General features: G+C 40.7%; 1 protein-coding gene across 2 annotated transcripts; it reads left to right on the forward strand.

The window, feature by feature from the left end:
- Positions 1-2,482: 2,482 nt before the first annotated feature.
- fbxo11b (F-box protein 11b) lies at positions 2,483-15,299 on the forward strand. Of its 2 annotated transcripts, none has more exons than XM_072666931.1 (22): positions 2,483-2,780; positions 5,670-5,797; positions 5,942-6,023; positions 6,567-6,711; positions 7,129-7,258; positions 7,481-7,564; positions 7,674-7,806; positions 7,906-8,012; positions 8,132-8,243; positions 8,533-8,639; positions 10,206-10,343; positions 10,444-10,661; positions 10,881-11,061; positions 11,490-11,612; positions 11,699-11,784; positions 11,903-11,979; positions 12,153-12,296; positions 12,456-12,566; positions 12,681-12,788; positions 12,870-12,978; positions 13,081-13,179; positions 13,420-15,299. In XM_072666931.1, exons 1-22 carry the CDS (start codon positions 2,696-2,698, stop codon positions 13,547-13,549), a joined length of 2,637 nt encoding a protein of 878 aa, XP_072523032.1. In that variant the 5' UTR covers positions 2,483-2,695; the 3' UTR covers positions 13,550-15,299. The 2 variants fall into 2 exon arrangements, with proteins under 2 accessions (XP_072523032.1, XP_072523033.1); XM_072666932.1 differs by lacking the exon at positions 2,483-2,780 and adding an exon at positions 3,320-3,706.
- Positions 15,300-20,085: the final 4,786 nt, after the last annotated feature.

Raw genomic sequence — 20,085 nt, forward strand, 5'->3', positions numbered from 1 at the left:
CCAGTACATTCTTCAAAGTAATAAATGAGCAGCATCCACACCATAATAAGCATATTATTTAAGCAACAAACACATAATTGCCAAAAGTATTCACTCACCCATCCAGATCATTAAATTCAGGTGTTCCATTCAATTCCATGGTGTCAGGTGTATAAAACCAAGCACTTAGGCATGCAGGCAACATTTGGGACAGAATGTGTCGCTCGCAGGAGCTCAGTGAATTTCAGCATAGTACCGGGATCGAATGCTACCTGTGCAGTCCAGTATAAGTCCAGTCATAAAATTTCCTTGCTACAAAATTTTCCACAGTCAACTGTGGGTGGTATTATAACAAAGTGGGAACGGCAGCCACAAAGTAGTAGGCCATATAAATGACATACCGGGGTCAGCAGATGCTGAAGCGCATTGTGCACGGAGGTCGCCAACTTTCTGCAGAGTCAATCGCTACAGACCTTACTTAATGTGGCCTTCAGATTAGCTCAAGAACAGTGTGTAGAGAGATTCTTGGAATGGGTTTCCAAGACCGCAGCTGCATCCAGGCCTTACATCACCAAGCGCAATGCAAAGTGTCGGATGCAGTGGTGTAAAGCACGCTGCCACTGCACTCCAGACGTGATCTCTAGAGTGACAAATCACGCTTCTCTGTCTCTCAATCCAATGGAGAAGTCTGAATTTGGCGGTTGCCATGAGAAGATAACTTGTCTGACTGCATTGGGCCAAGTGTAAAGTTTGGTGGAGGGGGGATTATGGTGTGGGGCTGTTTTTTCTGGAGTTGGATTTGGTCCCTTAGTTTCAGTAAAAGGAACTTTTAATGCTTTCAGCACACCAAGAGATTTTGGTCTATTTCATGTTCCCAACTTTGCGGGAACAGTTTGGGGACGGCCTCTTCCTGTTTCAACATGACTGCACACCAGTGCACAAAGCAAGGTCTATACAGACATGTGTGAGGGAGGTTGGCGTAGAAGAACTTGACTGGCCTGCACAGAGTCCTGACTTTAACCCGATAGAACACCTTTGGGGCGAATTAGAGCGGAGACCATGAGCCAGACCTTCTCATTCAACATCAGTGTCTGACCTCACGGATGCACTTCTGGAAGAATGTTAAATGCCAACAAACACACTCCTAAACCTCGTGGAAAGCCTTCCCAAAAGAGTTGAAGCTGTTATAGCTGCAAAGGGTGGCCCGACATCATAGTTATACCTTATGGATTAAGAATGGGATGTCACTCAAGTTCATATGCGTGTGAAGGCAGATGAGCAAATACTTTTGGCAATATAGTGTATATAAACGTTTGGCCACCCCTGATCAACTGAGTAAAAGGGTTTACAAAGTACAGATATGTGGAACAAAACGACATGAATCGAGCTTATATAAGCATGTTCTCTGTGAGGAACATAAACTTATTTTGACTAAGAAAATCAACAGGCATGTAATTTGACCAACGGTACTCAGACCGTACAGTCACAGTCAAACCTGGTACAGCATATTGGATACTTTGACAAACCAAAGCCTATAAACTGGTAATAAAATAGATTGTTTTGGAAACATATCAGTTGCAGTGTATTTATTTTATACAGGGAACAAATTCTTTAGTGATGTACTTTCATTAGTTGTGTCAAGTAGTAGTATTTTTAGTAGTATTAGTTTAGGATATTTTGTAGTTTACTTTTAAATATTATAGTTTCTTTTACTGAATTACATTTCCAAAGCAAAAACCAAACCCTTTTACTGCTTATATTTCATAAAGTTTCTAAATACTCATTACAAATCTCAAGATGCTTAACTCATGCTGTCATTCATGCCAATCTATACTCATTTATTATGAATCACATGCATATATATATATATATAATTTTTTTTACAGTATTTGCATGTATATATTTGAGTATAGGTAAGTGTATGTGTACTAGCTTTTAGCTTTTACTTACATTTTTACTTGATATTTCCCTTTTTCAAGATATTTTACTTGGACTTATATACAGAACTTTAAAATCTATGTGCATTTTAATCAACAAAAGAATAAATACAATAAACAGGCCTTAAAATATACGCTTTAAGATTTGAACTGTAAAATTGTAACGTTTCTATGTGCGTTTATTTGATGTATTTACTATAACCCGCACCTTATATAGACATTTTATAAAAATTAATATATCGATCAATTTGTTTTTTGCTTTATTAACAAAATGATCATTGGTGTGCATTAATTATTTAATTCGTTCATTAATGTGCTCGTGTTTTTACAGGTCAGAGAGGACTGGCAGCTCCAGTGTTCAGAGCTGCTTAGTAAAGGACGCTTGTGTGAAGTGAACCCTTCTTATATTTTAAAGATATCAGTAAGCAGCAGCAGCAGCAGCAGCCAGGGGACATTATCATTTGTAAAGTGAGGGCCCACCGCTTTGCTTCCTATGCCATTGGTGAACAGGGATCCCTTGTGATTTCCCCCCCTTTCCTTTTGCTCGTGTCCCCGTGTGTGTTAATGGCTCCTCCTGCAAGAGAGAGACGGAGCTTGCACCGAAGAGCACAGGGGGGAGCTGTCCGCGAACACCCCAAAAAAAGACCAGCTCGCACAGAGTTGGCGTTATTTTAAGTGTTTACGCCGGCGAGTAGCTTTATTGTAAAAGGAGGGACCTTATGTTAGCGCACAGAAGAGCGTTGTAATTTTTTGGAGGAGAAAAAAATTCTACTCGCCAAATGAACTCCGTCAGAGCGACCAGCAGAAGACCAAGGAGAGTGAGGCCGCGCCCGGTGCAGCCGGAAAGGAACAACGGCGAAAGAGGTGAGGCGAGCCGCGGAGAACACGGAGCGCGACGGTGTTTATTTTCGGTCTGCTCGACTCGCTTCGTTTGTCGTACCGTGTGAGAAACCATCCGTTACAGAGTCGCCAGGACTGGAGCAGGTCTGGCAGGAAACGTCGAGGCTGCGAGACGGTGGGCACGAAGGCCAGGCCGCGCTTTGTTTGGCTTCATTGGCCACAAATATGAAGTAGCCTGTCGGCTAACTGTGAGATCTGCGCTAACGGCTCATGGTCCACTTTCGGGTCAACAAAGCGCAGATGAAACCCCCCCAGTCAGTGGTATTTTGGAAGGGCTGTTTTTAGGGGTTAACAGGGGTAGCCAAAACGAGTGTTTGGACATTAAACATGCGTTGCGCAGCTGGTTAGCTAGCCAGTGGGCTGCCATTTTGGGGGGTGTAGTTAGAATAGCTAGCTAGAAGTGAAATCAGCTTGGCTAATGCTAGCTAGCTGACTCGTTAGCTAATAGCTAGCTAGCAACAGTGCAGTTTCGCTAGCCACGCAAACAAAACATCTCCCGCAGGAAGCAGGAGCGTGTCTATACTTGCAGGTTGGCTACGTTTATTAGAGTAAATGAGGGGCAGAAGTTTTTCCGTTCATTCTTTATTCACCCTAAACTGCCTGTGTTTACACAGGGCCCGATCCGGTAGCAGAGTCAAGGCGACCAGCAGCGGTGGCAAATCCAGGTCCAGAAAGTCAAAATCCAGCCCCGGGTTTTGTTCGGACTGCCCGGGCGGCTCTTCCGCAGCTCTACGACAGAGCTAGTTGGAAGGAAATCCTGGGGTGGATTTTTACTTTCCTGGATTTGCTAGATACCTCTTTGGCTACCAGCTAGCTACGCACTTGCTTTCACACCGAATTAACTGTGGAGAAAACTTCCTATTTTTTGGGGTTGCCTTAAATTATGTCAAGTAATTGTCACGCATATTTCTGTTGTTTGCCGTTAACGTGAAGCTGTTGTGTGGCAGCAGGTAAAATAGCTGCCCGTCTCAGTCGACGAGGCCTCCATTGGCTTCCCTGCAGCCACAGACCAACGTTACATGATGGCTATATCAATGATAATCAATTAGAAACCTTTGTCTTGACCTTTTAGACCAACGTGCAGCCTCAAATAACGTGTGTTTTCTTGCTTATGCCACCAAATATGTAATGGGTATCGTCGCACGTCCTGAGGCATTGTTGGTTAGGTCTTTGTGCTCATGGATCACAGACATTTTGGCTTAATTGCATGAAAGTGACGATTGACTTGATCGCCAGTTTATCTGGTATTATTAGCTGCCAGTAAATGTGTAGTCCACCGAGGTTGAAAGGTGTAGTCTTGCTAGATTACCAGAGGTTATTTTTCTTGATTAAAATGAAGAGTGGTGGATTTTAAACACTATAAAGCTCAGCATCAGCTGTGCAGTGCCTTATCTGTCAATGTAAATGAAGTGTGGTCCATGCAATCTGGACTTGAAAAGTGCTAAAATAGTAGTGCACTTATCTAAGACTGTGCATGCAAATTTAAATGGGTGTGTTGTTTTGCAGAGGGGTGTTGTAGAATTGGTTGATATGATCATGTTGGACTTTACTGGTGCAAAATGCTTGGTGCTTGGTCTGTTAGTAGGTTTAGGGGGCATCTAACCGCATATGTTGCTGCAGCCATGTAAACGAATGATCACACTGCAATAGCAGGATCTAATCATGTGGTAAACAATGTGAGCTTCACCACTTAATGTCCCAAACGTAGTCAAAGATCTGAGGTATTTTGCTCCTTCCACCAACAGCAAGCTTTCCAAACATGACTGTGTTCTAGAAGTATGAGACCCGTTGATACTGCTGAAATGAATCTAAATACTGGTATACTTGATGTACACACAAACCCTCAAAAGTATCCTTAACTTTTTTTTTTTAATGGTTCATTTGGGTAGGTGTTTGTGAGATCCAAAGTCTTTGCACTGCTGCAACTAGTGTATAGATAGGTAATTAACTTGCTGGGCAGATCAATACAAATTAAGTGTTTTGCTATGTTTTTTTTTAAATCATCCTTTAGTGATTGTCTGCTATCAGTGATTGTAGGAAAACTGCAATTTCCACAAGTCATATTTCAGAGAGGGCACAGTGATCAGCTTGAGTTGATGCAGAGCCATAAATAGTCATTATTATTTGTCTCTTCTTATTCATTGTTGACTCTTGGATGTTGTCTGCAGGTACCAGTTGTGCTGTAGGGAAGACACACTGTAGGCATCTCGGTTAATGACAGGTGGAGGTGTTGATACAGGTAGGGCTTCTGCAGTCAGTGCACAGTACAGCTTTCCTGCAAAGTCTTTGCCAGGTAGAACACTACGGGTAATGCTTTGAGGGAGCCAGAAGATATCCAGAAGATCCCTTTGAATGTTTGGAGTGTGTTGTTTCTAACCAGGATTAGTGTAATGTGAAAGTGTACACATTACTGTTTACTCACATTGCTTTTAAATTCTAGGTATCAGAGTTTGTGGGTCATGACTTTCCCCATCATCAACCAAATGAAGTGTTTTCCTTTCTACCTTGTGTTTAGAAAAGGCCGCTGGTTTTCGTTTTAGGGCTCAGATGGTTTACCTATGAGTGTGTGTCTATTTTTACATGCCTGTCCTGCTCTGTTCCTACTAATCCAGTTGTGACTTTTTTGTGGACTTCTCTAGAGCTGTGAGGTAGGCTGCACCACTTTTGCAGGAGGACAGAATTGTAAAAGAGATTCTGTCTTAATTTTGCTAAGCCGTCTCTCGATGTCTGCCAGATTGTGTCTCTTTCTCTCCTTTTCTCTTCATCTCCCACCTCATCTAGGTGCTATTTGCTGCATACCCATTACTGTAAGTTGATAAATGCCAAGCTGATTGAGTTTTTTTCTTTCTGCAGATGAGGACGTCCCTGCAGATATGGTTGCAGAAGAATCTGGTCCAGGAGCTCAAAACAGTCCATACCAACTCCGTAGAAAGTCCTTGTTGCCTAAGAGAACTGCGTGTCCCACAAAGAGCAGTATGGAGGTAAACAACAATCTGACCACACTAGAAATTTGGCTATGTTTAAGTCTAACTTTTGATTAAATATATTTCTTTTTCTTAACATTGTTGTTGATAATAGTGTTATGTTATGTAGATTGTGTTTAACCATGTTCTTCCTGTTTTTAGGGAGCCTCCACTTCAGCTACAGAAAACTTTGGCCACAGAGCAAAACGCGCTAGAGTGTCAGGAAAGTCCCAAGACCTTCCAGGTGAGTTCAGAAACTGATGATGACTCTTTGCAAATGTATTGGTGATTATGCTAAACATATGGGCTGTGGCAGGACGAGTGCAGTTAGACCAACAAAATGCAGTACACATGGTTTTCCTGATTCTTCTGTAAATGATGGTTTAATGTGTAACAAATTGTAATGGGTCATTCAGGTGAAACAAAGATGCCTGTATTTTGGTAACCAAAGCTCTGGTAGGAAAATAGCATATGCTTTGTGTAGGCATTCTTATAGTATTCACAGCCTTATAATTCACAGCCGTATTTGACCAAATCACTAGAAGAGGAGCTGTAAGTGAGAAATTAAGCAAATTAAACTGTGGATTGTGCCTTCCACACTCTGTGTGTGATTACTACATGGATATATGCATAAACAAACATTTCCTCATGCTCTTTAAAGGACTGAAAAAGTGAAACTCGGCAGTCGAATGTTTGTGTCTTTGGACCTTTTAAATGCGTTACCTGAAGATTGGTCTGTAATACACAAGACCTATACTTGATTGTTTGTCCTCTATTCTCGCTTCAGCTGCCCCTGCAGAACAATATCTCCAAGAGAAGCTTCCAGATGAAGTGGTCCTGAAGATTTTCTCCTACCTGCTGGAACAGGACCTGTGCCAGGCTGCGTGTGTGTGCAAGCGTTTCAGCGAGCTAGCTAATGACCCCATTCTCTGGTGAGCAATGCGTCTTGCGCCGTTTAGTTTTTATAGGTAATATTTGAAGTTTTGTTTATCCTGGTTCGGGTCTTTACTTCACAATTAGGGTTATGTGTTTTAATATATAAAGAAAGAAAAGCAGAGTTGGGCTCTGGGTAGAAACTGAAGCAAGGTCACTATGCTGTGTTAGTAAAACATAATGTATTATTCAGCTAATGTTCAGCAAAGAGCCTCCCAGGAGCCTTATTACAGTATTTGAAGTGCATGGAGATAAGAGTACAAGATTCATGCTTGTACACTCTAGGTGCTTTCTCCAAGTCATTGCTTTCTAATTGTCTGATTATAAAGATTTTCCAGTACAGTGTGTTACTTTACCTTTGTTCAGTAAGGGTAAACGGTCAGCAGTTTAATGTTATTCCTTCATGTATTCTGTAGGAAGAGATTGTACATGGAGGTGTTTGAGTACACACGGCCCATGATGCACCCAGAGCCAGGAAAATTCTACCAGATAAACCCTGAAGAATATGAGCAGCCCAACCCATGGAAGGAAAGCTTTCAGCAACTGGTATGAGTGTCTCTGTGAGGGAGCAGCAGGCCCTCTAAAATCCGAGCACCATTCTTTCATGGTGATAGCACTAGTTCATGTGTTTGTAATTTGTTGCGCGGAGCAGTGTTCATAGTATCCGCCCTTCGAAGAGTCATGAATAAATAGTGAACATGTTGCTTTCATTCTTTTGAGCCCATGTAGCTGGTTCACAACTCCTTTTTCCTTTGGCTTTTTTTGCAGTATAAAGGAGCACATGTAAAGCCTGGTTTTGCAGAACATTTCTACAGTAATCCAGCAAGATACAAAGGCAGAGAGAATATGCTGGTATGAGTTTTCTTGTTCCTTCATTGTGTGACATCAGTGGTGCTGTTTGACTGTTTCCTAAATAAAATGTACGCCTTATTTATAAATGGTCTTTTAATCTGGTTTGCAGTACTACGACACCATTGAGGATGCTTTGGGGGGTGTACAAGAGGCCCACTTTGATGGGCTGATTTTTGTTCATTCTGGCATCTACACAGATGAGTGGATCTACATTGAATCTCCTATCACGATGATTGGTGCAGGTAAATCTGGTCGACCTATTTTTAAAAGGAGGAAGTCAGACGTTTGTCAGAAGTGTGCCAAGTAGCTCATTTTTCTTTTTCCTTTTTTTTTGTGCACAGCCCCAGGAAAGGTCGCTGATAAAGTCGTTATTGAGAACACTAGAGATTCAACGTTTGTGTTTATGGAGGGTTCAGAAGATGCATATGTGGGTTATATGACCATTAGGGTAAGTTCTGTTAAATTGTAGTAGGCATAAGACCTCTGCCCCCTTCTGCTGCTTGATCTGCTTTATATAGTTGTCATGATCATCACCAGGATAACTCCAACTTTCCATTTCCCCCACAGTTCAATCCTGATGATAAATCAGCCCAGCATCACAATGCACACCACTGCTTGGAGATCACAGTGAACTGCAGCCCCAACATTGACCACTGCATTATCCGCAGCACCTGCACAGGTAACCCCTCAGCTTTGTTGCGCTTTGCCTGCCCCATATTTGCTGTTTAACAACAGCAGTGACTGCAAATGGAGGCATCCTATGGATATTGCACTCTTGGTGTGATTACTTTGCAAAAGTGTTTTGTGTAGGAACTATAAAAATGTAACATTTTCTAAGCACATTGTAATGTGCATGTATGGACTGACTTTTTTGAGTTTAAGAAAGCACCTCTTTGTGTATTTAGGCAGTGTAAACATTCTTAGACTATGTACTTTGCTAAATGATATTCTCCATATGTCTGTTACAGTGGGCTCAGCAGTGTGTGTAAGTGGCCAAGGTGCATGTCCTACCATAAAGCACTGCAACATCAGCGACTGTGAAAATGTAGGGCTCTACATCACTGATCACGCCCAGGTAAGAACACCACCACTCGTTTACACAGAGCTTTTTTTTTTTATTGGTTTTGTTTTGTTTGTTTCTTGGAGCTCTAAGCATCATCCTTCATGGCGCCATCAATAACGCAGTATAAATACTGCCACTGGGGGAGGACTTCACAAAGCATGCTTTCAGTTGCTTTCTGGCTATTTAAAATACAAAATGATTGGACACGTTTGACTTTTGCCACAAGTTTAGTAGCTTTCTGGTTCCAACATTGTTGTTTGGTTTAAACTAAGTGATCTGTCTGTTTTGTGAAATGCCCCTCCGAGGAGCTGGACCTGTTTATGCATCTAATTCTTGTTCAAACTTGTTCATGCATGTAATCAGCCTTGTGAGAACTCATAAGATTGAGGTGATTCATCCTGAAAATTGGTGTAACTTCCATTTTGTGGTAAACTGCATAGACATGAGCGCTTAATTTTGGACAAGAAATGACTTCAAATCAAGACTGAGTAATAAAAAATTAAGTTTGAGTTAAGTCATAGTATAAAGCACTAGCAAATAATGATGCAGTAATCTAATTCTCTTTATATCCAGCTATTTAAACAGTGGTGTGAAATGTTAACATTGAGTAGGCCTACAGTGATATAAATGGGCCCTGTAACAATAACTTTTCCTAACTTCTTTTTCCTTATAATGTTCAAATGAGCTTCACAAAATGGTGTGTGTGTGTGTGTGTGTGTGTGTGTGTGTGTGTGTGTGTGTGTGTGTGTGTGTGTGTGTGTGTGTGTGTGTGGCACCACTAGATTGGGTTTTTTAAACATATTGTGATCATTTACTCCTAAAAATGTAATTGTCTGGAACAAAAGTCATTAATTCTTTGTTTATAATCCACTGGGGATTTAAAACTCCAAATGTAAAATTGGATCAGATTTGGATCAGTTTATTATATTTTCTGGCCCCTGTCTGTATTTCCCATTACATGTTTACTTCTGCTGTAGGAGAGAGAGGGCAAATTTCTTCTCTCGTGTATGTAGTGGATCAGGGCCATAATTTCAGTGCCTCTTGGGGTCTGATATATACAGTGCTGTTTAAAGAATTGACTGCAGGGGGCTCTGTTTCAAAGGTTTTCAGAAGCTCTTTGCTAGCAGCTGTGGGTTTTTTGTTCTATTTATTTTCCATACAGAGGTACTGTCATATTTATGATGCATACTTTTATGTTAAGTTGCCATTTTCACAAAATGGTGAGAAAAGCATGCGTGAGTGCATTGAAACGGTTAAATGTTTTCATAATTATTCCGTGTTTATTTATTAATTGATAAATATTCTGTCTAACAGCCATTGCCAGCACTAGGTGAATGCAGTGTTAGATCAGTTTTACAGAAATAAAAATAATTAATTGTTAATCCCCTTGTGGTATTTGAAAACTAGTGGAGTTTTGCTTCTGTCGTTATGGGCAGTCGGACTCGTATTACAAATTTTGCACCTTTGTGTAATTACACGGCTGCAGCGCTGTAAAACTTTAGTACAGTAAAATTTACCATTATCAGTAGTGTCGAAATGTTTGTGTACTTGTTTGACTGAAAAATATGCATTTTCTAGGGCATTTATGAAGATAATGAAATCTCAAACAATGCTCTGGCGGGAATCTGGGTGAAAAACCATGGCAACCCTATCATCAGGAGGAACCATATCCATCACGGCAGAGACGTGGGCGTGTTTACATTCGACCATGGCATGGTAATTTTTCCAAATAGCTACTCAATTTCTATCTCTGTTATACTTCCTTTCCAGCAGTGAGTGGCTTGATTTACCTCTAATTGTTTGTCTCCCCCTACAGGGCTACTTTGAGAGCTGCAACATCCACAGAAACAGAATTGCAGGTTTCGAAGTGAAGGCATATGCCAACCCCACAGTGGTACGCTGTGAAATTCATCACGGCCAAACAGGAGGCATCTACGTTCATGAGAAGGGCCGGGGACAGTTCATAGAGAATAAGATCTATGCCAACAATTTTGCTGGCGTGTGGATCACCTCCAACAGTGACCCCACGATTAGGTCAGTGTTCTTTGCTATTGACCTGTCCTCCTCCTGTGTGTAAATGATTAGTAAACATGTAAAGCTTATGTGTATGTTCTGATGACCAAGAACGTAACTTGCTTTAGTCCATATTTTGTTGGAAAGTCGTTTGAAAATGTAACATTTTATTGGAAATATGTAATATGCTACGATCAATTATTTCTTAGTTTATTCATATTATTTTTTTTTGCCTTCTAGGGGTAATGCCATCTTCAATGGAAACCAAGGAGGTGTTTACATATTTGGAGACGGCAGGGGTCTCATAGAGGGAAACGATATTTATGGAAATGCCCTGGCTGGCATTCAGATCAGAACTAACAGCTGCCCTATAGTCAGACACAACAAGATCCATGATGGACAGCATGGAGGCATCTATGTAGTGAGTATTCACAATGCAGAATGTATTCATTTGAATATTGCTGGTCTGGTTGAAAATGTTTGTGAACACCCCTTCTAATGAAAGCATTCAGCTCCTTTAGCTAGGTTGCACTCATTGCTGACACGGATGCAGATGCGCACACACAGCGTGTCTAATCCCTTTAGAGAAGTATTTTCATTAGAGTAGGACTCTCTAGACCAAATAAGAACCTGTTGGTGCTTTCTGTAATGCCAGTGTGTGGTACAAAGCCCCCCAGCAATGAGTTGTGGAACGATGTTTTGTGAAATGATGGTGCACCATCCAGTTTTGTTTTGTTTTTTGGAATTAGGTGGGGTGGTCTTTTGTCCGTTTAGTGTATCTATTACCAGTTTATAGATAAATGCTTGTTATTTGGGACCTAGATGAATGATACCTGCATGTTTCTGTAGCACGAGAAGGGCCAAGGTGTTATTGAGGAGAATGAAGTGTACAGCAACACTCTGGCTGGAGTGTGGGTGACCACAGGGAGTACACCCGTGCTCAGAAGGAACAGGATACATAGTGGCAAACAGGTACCTAACCTGAACTTATTTACTAGGCAGTCTCTAACTGTGATCGCTTGTGTACTTGTACTCAGAGTTTTGATTGTTTTTAATAGGTTGGAGTGTACTTCTATGATAATGGGCATGGAGTATTGGAAGACAACGACATCTACAACCACATGTACTCTGGGGTCCAGATCAGGTGGGGTGGTTTATCAGTTGGTGATCCTGTTTCTGCCTTGCTTTGTCTTTGTCCTAAATATATTATATGGATTGTATAGTCCAATTCCCTACATTGTGATCCTTTTGTCTTCACGCAGAACTGGGAGCAACCCTAAAATTAGACGGAACAAAATCTGGGGAGGGCAGAATGGAGGAATTCTTGTTTACAACTCGGGTAAGTAATATAGTTTTTCTGAAGAGGTACTACAGGTATCTCATTTTCCCTGTGTTACACCTTCAGAACTGCTTCTGGAGCAATTGTAAATATATGTGCGGTTTGGAAAGTAAACACCTATACTTAAAATATGCATTGTTCCTGTGTTTAACATTGTGGTGGTCTGTCTTTAGGGCTAGGCTTCATTGAGGACAATGAGATCTTTGACAATGCCATGGCAGGGGTGTGGATTAAGACAGACAGTAACCCCACACTGCGCCGGAATAAAATCCATGACGGCCGGGATGGCGGTATCTGCATATTTAATGGTGGGAGAGGTAAGAGAGGATTATTATTTTGTCATTTAATTATCATTTATCATTTTATTTAGTGTTTTTTTTTAATGCAAAGTCACAGACATTTAATAGTTTTAAATGTCCATGAATGTTTATGAAATTGCATCTGGGTGTAATTGGTTGCATTTGGTTATGACACAGGACTGTTGGAGGAGAATGACATCTTCAGGAATGCCCAGGCTGGTGTTCTCATAAGTACAAACAGTCACCCAGTGTTGCGAAAGAACCGAATATTTGACGGCTTTGCTGCAGGTAAGTTGTAGAGCTGCTCAATAGGATTGAGTTGATCTTGTGTGCTTGTTTTTTTGTTAGTATTACATTGTCATTTATTTAACAGTGCTTCTCATTTATTTTCATTCCTTCTAGGCATCGAGATCACAAATCATGCCACAGCAACTTTAGAAGGCAATCAGATATTCAACAACAGATTTGGGGGGCTCTTTCTAGCTTCTGGTGTCAATGTCACTATGAAAGGTAAATATCATTCACTTCAGCTCAGCTGTTTGGCTGTTGTTTATCGGTATCATCTAATGGAGTTGTTTCTTATTCCTTTAGATAACAAAATCTTGAACAATCAGGATGCCATAGAGAAGGCTGTGAGCAGAGGTCAGTGCCTGTACAAGATTTCCAGTTACACCAGCTATCCCATGCACGATTTTTACAGGTATGGTAACTGGTCTGTAGTAGTTGCCTTAAAGAAGCGGAAAGGGGTTAAGGTTACTGTTTATTAACATAATTGCTCCTCTTGATCTTTCCCTTGATTCAGGTGCCACACCTGTAATACAACGGACAGAAATGCAATCTGTGTGAACTGTATCAAGAAATGCCACCAAGGGCATGATGTCGAGTTTATACGGCATGATAGGTCAGTGTTTTGTTTATTGTTTGTTTTATTGTTTCTTGACAAATATTGTCTGGCTTTCTCGCTTGTAGTCCAGTATGCCATTAGTGCTACTTATTTGCTGCAGCGACTTTAAAGGTTACATTCTCTTTCTGCACTTTCATTCGAATTACAGAATTACAAGAGTTGTTCAATTTAATCCAGGACATGTTGACTAATCCATGCACAGCTGGTCTAATCCCATCTGTAATCTGCTCCATCTAGGTTTTTCTGTGACTGTGGTGCGGGTACTTTGTCAAACCCTTGCACGTTAGCTGGAGAGCCAACACACGATACGGACACTCTGTATGACTCTGCGCCTCCTATAGAGTCTAACACGTTACAACACAACTGAGGCTGAACCTGCCCTCCATCTCAGCACCCTGGTCTTTAATTGAACCTGCCTACAAAACGAGAGCTTCTGCCACTTTGGGCTTGGAAAGACTCTGTGTAAAGTGACAGGACAGCGAAATCTTTCACTTCAGTTGTTCTATGGGAAAGAAAACCAATTCAGGAGATATGTGGAACTCCTTCGGAAAGCTGCCTCTTTGCTGGATAGAGATCTGTCTGTGTGTTGCTAAATGAAAAGTGTTCTGATGCAAATGGAAGCAAGAGATTCCCTGTTCTTTTTTTCCCTTTCTCTCCCCCCCCCCCCCCCCCTTTTTTTTTTTTTTTTTTTCCAGTTGTGCAAAATGGCTCTTGACCTACAAAGAGTTAATGGTTGAGTAGAGCTTTGGAAGAGTTAAGAGTTGCACAGAGAAGCAATATGTTGACTCAGGATTCTGGAGATTAAGAGATGAGACTTCAGAGGCGTCACGTTTTGGAAGAAGAACGATGGAAAACGTCCTAGGTCTTTCCAAACCGATAACCCTGTGCAGTCTCTGTGATGTGTGCAGGTTCAAGCGGAGAAGTTCTACTGCAGTTTTGTACAGATGTAACAGTGGCCAGAAACACTTGGAGCCATTAACCCCTCCCTCAGGGAAGCTTCCTGGATAGGAGGGAGAGCCATGATAACATGGCTTCCTTGGCAACTGTTTCTAGGTAACAGATGTGCTGATTATATGTACGGTATAAAAAAAAAAAGAAAGTTACAAAAAAATGTGGTTAGCACTTGCTTTTTTTTTTTAATATGTTAATGTTATTCTGATCAACAAATATGATTTTAATGCTTTCTCATGTAGTTTTGTATTTTCAAGCAAAAAAATCTTACTGTATTTGAATGTCTTTTATTTTATTATATATTATAATTATTATTGTTATTAATATTTTCATTAGCGCACGTTAGGCTTGTAATCATACTGTGTCTCAGCATATAAATTCTTTCTGTGAAAGAGGATTAACAAGAAAAAAAAAAAGATTTGGAAAACTTAACACTAAAATGTCCTCCAGCTATGGTTTTCGATATGCGAGGTGTGAAGCGGTTGTTTGTGCAGGTTTTTTGTTTTTGTGTGTGACTGTGACTCTTCTAGCCTACTTGTATCCCACTGCTCAGTGTTTGCGTCACCTTTCACTGCCTGTTTTTCCTTTTTTAAGACGATGCCTGTTAAAGTTTGAAAAACTGATTTCCAAACAGAATTAAAAGTCCCAAAGGCAATGCAAATGTTCATGTGGAATATTATCAGTGTGAAGTCTTGCTTCACTCTTTACCTTTGTTTCTATAGATATATATATATATATATATTTTTTAGTCGTTTTATCAACGTGACATTGATGGAAAATGTCCCCCTGTTGATCTATTTTAGTTTTTCTTTTGGGTCCATGGCCCCTCATGTGCCTGTGTTTGAGTGCTACACAGAATTGAAAAGCATTGCTGGAGTTTGCTATGTTATAAAGGCCCTGGCCTCTTAGCTGAGACACATATCTCTACAGCCTCGTTGTCTTTTGCCCCTCAGATTCATCCCCATCTATGTGTAATGTGGTGACTGTGGCTTCTCATGCCGCCTGAATTGTATGCATGTACCATAACATCTAGACTTAATATATTGTGAAGTATTCAATAACCATTATGTAGATGCTAGTATGAATTTAAAAAGGGTTTAATTTCCTAGAAAAAAAAGGAAAAAGGAAACTGGTCATTTTTAAGAAAATAAACTTTATTAGATCAATGTTGTTTCATTGTAGTTCATGTGATTGGTTAATCTCTGCCTTTGACAGAACAATCCTGTTCAAGCTTATTGATACTGGAGTTGTTTCCATAATTGAGGCAGATATTTCGAGAAAAATGGCGAAATTCATACCCAACTTTCACACCACACATGAGACCAACACTGTCGCTTGTGGACTGTTAGGAATGCAACATCCGGATGCATTGCTTGTTGTGAAGTTAATGTGGTTAAAGTGTCTTCATTACTGCCCTTAAACTTCGCCTTTTTCCTTACTTATCAATACAATGAATGTTTAAAAATACCTTGAGACTGACCAGCCTTCAAGAGCTGGTCAAACACCGCTTGATTGTAGGTAAAATACAATCCTGTCGTTTTCAGAGGTGTGGCCTTCCTGAAACAAGCCAGTGTGCTGAGCTGTCTGTATGCAAAGCAAATATTGTGAGAGCAAAGTCCTTAAATCATCAACGCTCTGCACTATTGGAGGATTTTACTGCTGCTTGTCTCAGCAGGTTATCCTGTAACTGATAAGACATGTAGGTCGTTATTGACTCAATTCATAAAGGCCAGGCTTTTCTCAATAACCAGGTAAATATGGGTGTTCTCTGGGCAAACAAGCTAAATAAGGACTCTCCAGATTCTCCAACAGACGCTGTAGTAGCTGACTGAAAGCAGTCTGACGGCTTTTTGATTAATCAGACACTGTCTGTATTCTTTGAATTACCCTCTTATAGATAATAGGTTATATATAATCCTTACTGCTCCAAACCTTGATATTCTTGGTGTAACAAGAACAGTATTCAGTCCAGTAAATATTACAGTATTTTTATTGATGAGCTTTTTTCTTTGTTATTGTGAAACAGCAGCTTGCAGTCACTGAATTTCAGAGGCCGTAATCCGCGCCCTTGCTCTGTGGCCTAAATCTATTAAATAAGCGAGACTTGCATTTAGATTCTCACAAACCTTCCTTTGTTTGGCCTGGAGTGGTTTCTGGTGTTTCTGCTAAACAGCATAATTGTAGGGGTTTTTTTTTATTATTATTTTTGCAATTATACTCCAACCATAACCATTAAGCCCGTCATAAACTACATTAGGATATTCTGATGAGGTCATTACGCATACATAGTCACAGTGGTACTGTGCAAACTGTAGCCATCAACACTATTATAAGTAGTCCCATGTCTTGGATTTTGGAGTTTAATGTAGTGTGTAAACATGTCTCCTGTTCACTCCCTGATCCCTCCGCCTGTTCTGAATGCGTTGTTTTAGTGATGTCATGCTGAAGTTATAGGAATTGCTTCAACCAAGTGTACCTTAAAATAGGCGCAATACAGGGCCGTTTACATATGTCGACCATGAAGACACAGTAACACGAACAGCCTGTTTGATTGTATGGTATAAACCGAGGTTGGAAATTGTTATGTAAAAATGATTTGTGACTGTTTTTGGAACATACAACCACACAGACTGAATTAGTTGAGTCAAGGGGAAATGATAAACCAGTAGAAAAATGTAAGACATGGGCTCTTTAAAAGACAAGCACATTTATTAACGTTTTCCATTAGAAGTGGTATATTCAATTAGACAGTTGACCATTACTGGAAGCCTGGACTCAAGTGCTTCACTGATTGGAAACATGAATTGTTTGCACATACTCTTGGTCTTGAACTGCTAGCTATGGACGTGAGTGGTATTGGTCCTGTGGTTTGGATATTTAGCTAAAGCGTATATTTAAGGTAGGTCTACCTCATCCAAACCTTTTCTTTTACAAATATTTGATATTAAAAACACTCCCAAAAAGCACATACTTAGGAAGCACATACTGTACACCTACCCTAATCGCGTGGTAGGAGTGCAATGCATAAAATCATGCAGATACAGGCCAGCATCTTCAGGTAATGTTCACATCAACCAATCAGAATGGGGAACAAATGTGACCTCTGTGATTTTGAGTGTGGCATGATTGTTGCATTCAGACAGGCTGGTTTGAGTATTTCTAGAACTGCTGATCTGCTGATTTTCAGCACAACAGTCTCAAGAGGGGATAAATATGGAAAACTACATCCAGTAAGCAGCAGATCTGTGGAAGGCAATACCTTGTTGACGAGAGAGGTAAATGGAGAACGGCCAGACCGTCTGAAAGGCTATGGTAACTCAAGAATCTCACTCCGTACAACTGTGGGAAGCAGAACAGCATCTCAGAGTGCACAACATGTCCAACCTTGAGGCAGATGGGCTACAACAGCTTAAGACCACATCAGGTTTCACGTCTGTCAGTCAAGAACAGAAAGCTGAGGCTGCAGCAGGCTCACCAAAGCTCACCAAAACTGAGCAGTCTGGAGACTGGGAAAAACATAGCTTGATGATTCCTGATTTCTGCTGAGGCACACAGATGGTAGGGTCAGAATGTTGGGGCAACACCATGAATCCATGGACCAAACCTGTCTTGTGTCAACAGGCCAGGCTGGTGGAGGAGGTATTGATTTTGTGGGCAATGTTTTCTGGGCCCACTTTGGGCCTGTTGATACCAATCAATAATCACTATTTAAAAATGGTTGCTGATCATGTGCATCCCTTTATGTCTATGAGTTACCCATCTTCTAACGATGGGTCTTCTAGATTGACAGGAAAGATGATCTTCTAGATTGACAGAAAAGATGATCTTCTAGATTGACAGGATAAATGTTCCTGAAAAATCTGCAGGAATTGTGTAAAGCAATCATGTGAACATGGACCAGAATATGAAAGGAATGTTTCCAACATCTTGTGGAATCCATACCACGAAGAACTGAGGCTATTTACTAATACCTCAGTATTAGTGTAGTATAAAGTATAAAGTGCTTGGTGAGTGTAAATAATTAAGTGGAGTAAGTGCTAGTGCCAGTAAGATTGACAATGTCTGTCTGGAGAAAGTAATCTGAGTTAAACTACTGAGAAAATGGGTTTACCCCAGAAAACCCTGAAGCCGAACCACATAGGCAACATCTGTCTTACATAATATAACGTAATAATTAAGAACCTTCTTCATGACTTGGTTTAACTGGTGTATTTATCTGGTGACAGCGGGTTATGGGTTCGATACCCGGGCTCAGCAAGCTGCCACTGTTGGGCCCGTGAGCAAGCCCCTTTACCCTTTACTTTACTGCTCCCCGGGTGCTGGAGTTGGCTGCCCACCGCTCTGGGTGTGTGTGTGAACTCACTGCCCCAATCTCACCAGAGTGTGTGTGAGTGTGTGTTCACTACCACAGATGGGTTAAATGCGGAGGACACATTTCGCTGTGCAGTGTACACTGTACAGTGACAAATACATGCACCAAAGACCAAAGACCACAAAAGTCATTCCAGCAGGTCTCCAGTTTCTCTAATGAGAATGTCATGTGAATATTTTAGTGAAACCATCTAACTGAACTCATTTACCACCAGTGTCCTCATTGCCCTCTACTGAAGCAGACAAACGTGCTCAAAAGCCCCTATTGCAGCCCACCCATTCTCCACTCCCCTCAGCACAGATCAAACATGGGTTTATAATGATATTTAATTACAGTATCCCTTTTTTAGGACCTAAACACAGGTACACAAGATGCTTCTAGTATGTTTAGAGAATCTAGAATCTGCAGAATCCTTCTATCTCCATCTATCTAGGGTTTATATGGGAGAGTTAAATCTGAGTTGACCACTAAATGGGCAGATAATGAGGAGGATTGGGTCAATAACAGACTCACGTGGTTATCCTCAGCTCAGTCATTGTAAGCAGCGCATCAATTATGTAAGTTTGGCGGGTAAACGGCAGAACGAGCTCTACGTCACGACACACAAAATTCCATTTCAGGATCTGCCTCCTCCCTCTTCCTCCTCCTCCTCCTCCTCCTCCCTTCTCTACACTGAATGATGTCACGAGGTATCCGACCTCGTTTTCATGTAAGCTAAACACTCCCTCAAAAATATGTGTGTGTGTGTGTGTGTGTGTGTGTGCGTGAGCAGGAACAACAAAATATGTCTCTAGCTGATATATATTTAATCGCGTTCACGCAAAAGCAAAAAACGTGTATCTCCTAAATCCTAATTTTGCAGAACTTTCCATTGAAGTCTATATCAAATTATAAATAAGTTATTTCAAGTCCACAAGTCATTTTAGAGCATTTCTATTGGTCCATTCTACACGAAATGTGGACACAGTATATAAAGACATAACTTCTTTTTTTTTATTATAAAGATAAAAATATTAAGAACAGCTAGAGTCACATTATGACGATATAAAGATAATATAATGCATCATTATAATATATATCTTGCTTTTTGTCATAATGTTAGTTATTTATATTTGTATATTTATAGTTTTTATTTGATATATTATTTTTATTATATATACATACATATATATTAATATAATAATAATGTAATAATTTATTATTTTTTTATCAATGCAACTGTAATAGCAAGGGCACGCGTGACGTCACCGGGTCTGTTTTAAACGCATTTCTCGAATATAACTGTACTGATTAAATCGTTCCGATTAAAAAACACCAAACACAAAACAACACACGAGCAGAAGCAGCAGCAGCAGTTGAAGCAGCAGCAGCAGCAGCAGTGCGCCGCCAGTACGGAGTGAATGGCGAGCGCCGATTGCTTAGGTTTGATCAAAAAAATAAAAAAGTGCTACCGCGCTGCGGCAGTTGTCAGGGGAGATCGGAGAGCCGCGCTGTGATTGGCTGAAGTGACCCTGTTGCCTTGGCGACGGCGGGGGGGTTTGGTAGCGTTGCTGTGCAGCGTGATCTCTGCGCCGCGCTGC

The sequence above is a fragment of the Salminus brasiliensis genome, chromosome 22, assembly GCF_030463535.1.
Source record: "Salminus brasiliensis chromosome 22, fSalBra1.hap2, whole genome shotgun sequence".
Classification (NCBI taxonomy): domain Eukaryota; kingdom Metazoa; phylum Chordata; class Actinopteri; order Characiformes; family Bryconidae; genus Salminus; species Salminus brasiliensis.

What these genes read in the sequence shown, in the direction of transcription:
- fbxo11b (XM_072666931.1), top strand. Translation starts at nt 2,696, where the DNA reads ATGAACTCCGTCAGAGCGACCAGCAGAAGACCAAGGAGAGTGAGGCCG. An exon ending in GCTAATGACCCCATTCTCTG is followed by an intron (nt 6,712 to 7,128) that starts GTGAGCAATGCG and finishes TGTATTCTGTAG; the next exon opens with GAAGAGATTGTACATGGAGG. An exon ending in AACAGTGACCCCACGATTAG is followed by an intron (nt 10,662 to 10,880) that starts GTCAGTGTTCTT and finishes TTTGCCTTCTAG; the next exon opens with GGGTAATGCCATCTTCAATG.